The sequence below is a fragment of the Pterocles gutturalis genome, unplaced genomic scaffold (genome assembly GCF_000699245.1).
Source record: "Pterocles gutturalis isolate BGI_N339 unplaced genomic scaffold, ASM69924v1 scaffold30096, whole genome shotgun sequence".
Taxonomy (NCBI): Eukaryota; Metazoa; Chordata; class Aves; order Pterocliformes; family Pteroclidae; genus Pterocles; species Pterocles gutturalis.
Window position 1 is genome coordinate 6,726 of NW_010098765.1, and position 5,574 is coordinate 12,299.

General features: G+C 35.6%; 1 protein-coding gene across 1 annotated transcript in view; it reads right to left on the reverse strand.

Moving 5' to 3' along the window:
• Positions 1-3,590, reverse strand: part of LOC104462162 (desmocollin-1-like) — a gene marked incomplete at both ends in the record, with an annotated part of 9,292 nt that extends 5,702 nt beyond the window's left edge. Inside the window, 3 exons of the mRNA XM_010074013.1 lie at positions 112-231; positions 714-916; positions 3,506-3,590. Coding sequence (XP_010072315.1) covers positions 112-231; positions 714-916; positions 3,506-3,590 — 408 coding nt within the window. The remainder of the gene's footprint in view (positions 1-111; positions 232-713; positions 917-3,505) is intronic.
• Positions 3,591-5,574: the final 1,984 nt, after the last annotated feature.

Genomic DNA, 5,574 nt, shown 5'->3' on the forward strand with positions numbered 1-5,574 from the left:
GAATGTCATCAGTAGGGAATACAAGAGAGCTCACTTTTGTTCTTCTTTTACCATAAAAGTCACATACAAAACTAGCTTGTGTCATAAAATTGGGATCCATATAAAATATACCTGCTGAATTTGTAGTGGAAAAGGTCCCAGTGAGTTCTCTACCATAACAGATGGAATAGGGCCCCACCTTCTTTTGGTTCGCTTGAGAACTGTATCTCTAGCATGCCTGGTCTTCTGTGTCTGGGTCTAGAAGATAAAAAAGACAGGTATGAATATATCCATATATTCTTAACCGTGTAGATTTTTGCTTAACTACTGTCCTGCGTTTTCATCTTTTTTCCTTCTGCTCCGGTTTTCACACTGACCATTTGTTTTTTCCTAGGTCCTCATTTATGATTTTATCTGTGATAGTATTCCAAGAGTTTTTTCATTCATTGTAATACTTTCCACAAATAAAAACTGTTTTGATTCCTTAAACATGGCTTTTAAGATTCTTGATGTTCCCAGTCAAGCTCGTTGCTAGCATTTCCCATTTCAGAGAGGAAGTCTGCTGACTTAAGCTACACACTAATCCTCAACTGCTAAATAAAAATACACTCTAAGCCAGAGTGCTTTGCCTGATTATTTGAATTCCAAAAAACAACTACAGCTACCCAGCACAAAGCTGTACTCTGTAAAACAGGATTTCAAATAAGTGAGATATCTTCAAATTAGAAGCTTACTTTTTTTTCTTCTTCCACCAAGGTAACATGTATTTTCTTTTGTACATGTTCTTGAATGTCTTTAAGTAATATGGTAAAAGTCTTTTTCTCAGCAGACAAAGAAACAGCAGATGTTGTGTACACAGAACCATCCTCTAGAATTTTGAAGTTCCCATCACTGGAACTGATAAACTCTGCAGACTGAAGGCATTCTTTCAAATCAACTGCAAGAAAAAAAATTCAGACATTAACTCAAACAGTGAAACAATAACATCCTTCACAAAACAAACAAAGAATCCCTAACTAAAAATTATATTTACTGACACAGAGTCTTCATTTTGTTCATTTGTTCATTCAGTATTTCTGTGCCACAAATACAGATTCTAGAATGCATTTATGCACTCAGATTTGACAGAGTTTACATTAATTTCTACTCTTGTGTTTGTGTTTCCTAAAGGACACAAATGCTTCATGGATATGTTTCAACGGGACACTATTACACTGCTAAAGTTATTGAGATGTCAAAGATGAACTAATATGTTTAAATGAAAAAAACATTGTAGACACGCTCATCATTGGATCAGCAGCTATTACGTTTGCCTTGTGCTCCATGCCCTACAAAATCAGTGATGATAAACTAATGCAAATACCTGATGATAATATTACATCTTGGAAGTTTTGCCTTTAGGAGGAATGCATTGACTGGTACTATGTGATTTAATACTGGTACTATGTGATTTAATAGTCTCGGGAGGACACAGGCCTTTCAATTATGAGGCAGACAGATGGGAGAGACAAAGACTAACTCTAGAACAAACAATTGGTAATTTTTTAATATGTACATGCAATTTATAGGAAGTACCAGGTAAAATCAGCATACTTCTCAGGTATTTTTTTACTGCATTTGCTGTCACTTGCGGCTAAAATAAAATCCAATGCACTTCAATAAACTTGGTTCATCTGTGAGTAATTCAGCACTACAGCTGGAGAAAAAGCAAAATCAGGATAACTGTAATGAACTGCAGCAGGGCCACAGCACTAAGAACGATTTGGTACCCTGAAAAAGATGACCACCAGAGACCTAAACAAATGACTCCTGCAGAGTACAACACTGCCACATTCTCCAAAACTTTTTAATATTCCTTCAGTGATATCATAGAGGATGGGACCTTGGTCTATGAAAGCTGATTGCAAAATTCCCACAGCAGATTCAGAGTCTCACCCCATATATGCAGATATTTTCAATAAACTAAATTTAATTCCTCTTTCCAGAATGCAAGAACAGATGTGAAGCATAATCTAAAATATTACATGATTTCTTCCTTCCTTAAAGCATTCCTTTAATTGCTCAATTAAACATTTCCTAGACTTTCTATAGCACTACATCAGTGTCTCCTCTCCCTCGTCAATCTGTACAATGAAAATTTAGTATCATTGAAAATATCACTGTGGTGTCTCATACTGCTGCACATTACAGCACTGCATTTCCAAAAGTATCAGACTGGAGATTTTGTTCCTGATGGTTATGTGAGTCAACGTTATGCTCAGTTAGCCATAGCTTTGTGGGATGTTTTTTCTTTACAGCTTCTCATATACGTTGCGTTAAGTCAGAAACATAAAAAACCTTACAACAGTCAGGAAAATCCTGACTCATTTCATTGTCAAGGTATGGTCCTTGTATCAATGCAAAATATATTACGCTTTCTTAATAAATGTTTAAGTAACATAATTCAAGCTACAAAAACTTTGTTTAATGTTTGGGAAAAAAAGTTCAAGTTCAATATTATGCAATTTCTTTCATTGCACTGTAATAACATGAAGTTTCGTTTCTACATAAATCAAGTTTATTTACATAGAGGAATACTCAAGTCTCTGAGAACATGCTAAATACTTCAATAGCTGTGGCAACCTCTCATTTTAAAACTTAACAGTGAGGACATTTTCTGAGCACTTGCACTGTGATGAACTATCAATCCACTTTATTTGTTCCTTCTGTAGGAAGGTGAATTCAGATTGCAGATTTGGAACACACTCCTCTTGTCATCCTAGGATTCACATCTCTGAACCTTCAAAGTCAGACTCAGGCAGCACAGAACCCTGTAGCAGCTCCCATGCCACACCTTTAAAAGCTGCCTTTCAAAGACTGGTCCAAAAAAAAAAAAAAAAAAAAAAAAAGACTGGGGGTGTCTTCTGGTCTCCCCTATTCCTCTCAGTCACCTGCACACTGCCCTAAACCGAGACAGACCATCCAGTCAGACAGGAGCGCTCTCCCAGCCACATGTACATGAAGAACACCTTTGCAACTCCTCTCCTTGCGTGCCCAGAATGCCCCAGCACTGCTGAGAAATCCCGTTCATGTTACACAGAGCAGCAGCTTCTGGATGCTTTGCTTGTGTGGGTTTTGTCTTCTCTTTTTTTTTCTTTTCTATTATCCAAATAACTTACTGACTTCTTCATATGACTCTGTGGGTTACGGGTGCTCTTTGGAATCCTAAGCCACTTATTTAAATAGTAAGCACTAGACTCCAAATTTTGAAACCATTAAACTCTGCCATTCTTGTTTTAAAACAAATACTGAAAGCTGACATAGCTGTTTATGCATAAGTCAAATGGATGCACGGAGCCAGTGTTCAAATCCATAACAAACACAGGGCGTATACTTCATAAAAAGGCTGATCCAGCTGTTGAACTGGCTGTCCAGTCATCCATTCATTCCATTGAAAAAAAAAAAAAAAGTCTCCTTCACTGTTAACAGCATATCCAGCAAAGGTGCAATGTTGTGTTGTTAAGATGGGCATCTCGCAGTTTCTCACCTCTGCCAACTAACGTGTCAGCCTCTAGTTCAGAAGGAACATGAAAAATTACTTTCTTGCAAGCTTCACAGCACAAACTCAGTACCTAGAAAACAAATTAAGAAATCAGGAAAAAAAAATAATTACATGCTATTTTGAATAATAACTACAGTTACTGAAGCTGCCTTTGGTTTGATTGTTTTTTTAGAGAAGCCAGCTTTAGAGAGCTCCCTTTGACTAGAAGATTTCACCTACACTCTTTAGTTGTAGAAAGACAAAACGCAGCTTCACAGTGCCCTCCCTACAATAGCATTCTTAGCCAATTTAGATCCAAGGTCTCTAAGTATTAAGGTTCAACCTCTCAAAACTCAGTTCAGCAGAACTGTGGTGATGCTTAACATTAAAAGGACAAATGTCTTATTAAACCACATGACGACACTTGCACTTACATATCACCTTGCATCTTCAAAGTACGTTCTCAACAAACTAATTAAATCTAGCTTCAGCAATTAGATATGACATAAATAAAACGTTGTGTATCACAGCAGTCCACTCCCATATAACCAGTTACAAAATGGGGTCCTCCTCAAAATTCAGATGAGTAGTAGATAACCAGACCTTTAATAAAAAGAATCATATGGAGGTACAAAGATTTTCCTCAGCAAAGAGCAATTTAGTCTGAACTCAGATTATATATGTGTGTGTATACACATATATCTTGCTTAGTTTCTATCCAGATGTTTAAAATTGTAATCCAAAAATCACACAGCCAATTAAACCAAGAAATAGAGAAATGTAAATAAATGCATTTACCCTTTTAAGTATATTTATTCTTTCAAGATGAAAGTCTAGTGAAAAGGAAAGTAATCTTTATTTTGAACATACCTTTAGAATTAAAGTTGTAAAGCAGTAAACAGCTAATGGAAATTATGAAAATTACTTATGATTCTTATTAATAAAATATTTAAATAAAAATACTTTAAAATATTTAAGACATTAGGAACTTTTAGAAAAACCATGATCAGCTAAAAAAAATAAAGTTGAAATGTGGAATGTAATCACTGCATTAAAACAATTTAAATACTGTGTCTGCATCACAAAAGCTCTTCATAGGGTTCATTACATATATATATACACAGATATAAGAATATGCATATATAAAACAATTTTAAAATCCCTGCTTATGTATTAGTAGGCACTTTCCTTAGTAACAGATCCTTAATAAAGCACTCTCTTCTGATAGACATTGTATTAATTTTTAAGTTATTAAATTCACACATCTTACTATATTGTTCTAAGACATTTCAAGAATCAATGACATCTAATTTTGAAATAGTAATGCCAAGCAAGCTAGTCTGATGTCAGCACAAAGAACTACTAAAGAGTTAAAAGGTAAATACAGTCGTTACTCGTGGATATCAAGATACAAGGAAACACCGGATAAAAACAAGCTGTGATGTCCTTCCACTTTATACAAAGAAGACACCTCAGCAGTTTTTTTAAGTTTAGGTGTTGGTTTCTTTCTACTTGACAGCGGAATTCCTTTTACTTTTTTTTAATTAGACGTATGAGTAAACTTGCTTGGGTTTCTTTGGGTTTTATTATGAATATCCTAGCAAAGGCAGACACACATAATGTCTGGAATGGTAACACTTCATTAAAATGTACATATCTAATGAATATGAAAATAATAAATTCAGTGCTTCAGCACTGCTGAGTATTCTTCTTTCAAGCTCAAACGATCATATGCCCTCTTTTTGTGAACGCAACGATAATAGGGAAGAAAGAGGGTAAGAAACAAAAGACAAATCACTTTCACTCATCCACTAAAAAAAAGAAGGAAAAAAAAAAAAAACCTCCCCGATTGTGGCCTTTCTGTAGCTGATAATTACGCGCAAATAAAGTAAACTGAAGGTAAAAGAAATCGCTGGAACTGTTCAATGCACTGCTAACTCTTCCAGAGGCGCTTAACACGCTCCACACCATACGCGCAACCCTTCCCACGGAAAACGGACAGCCGTCGGGGTTGGACAGAGAGGGGAGACTTTAAATAAAATGAACTGCGCTTTAATTTTTCTCTATGAATAACC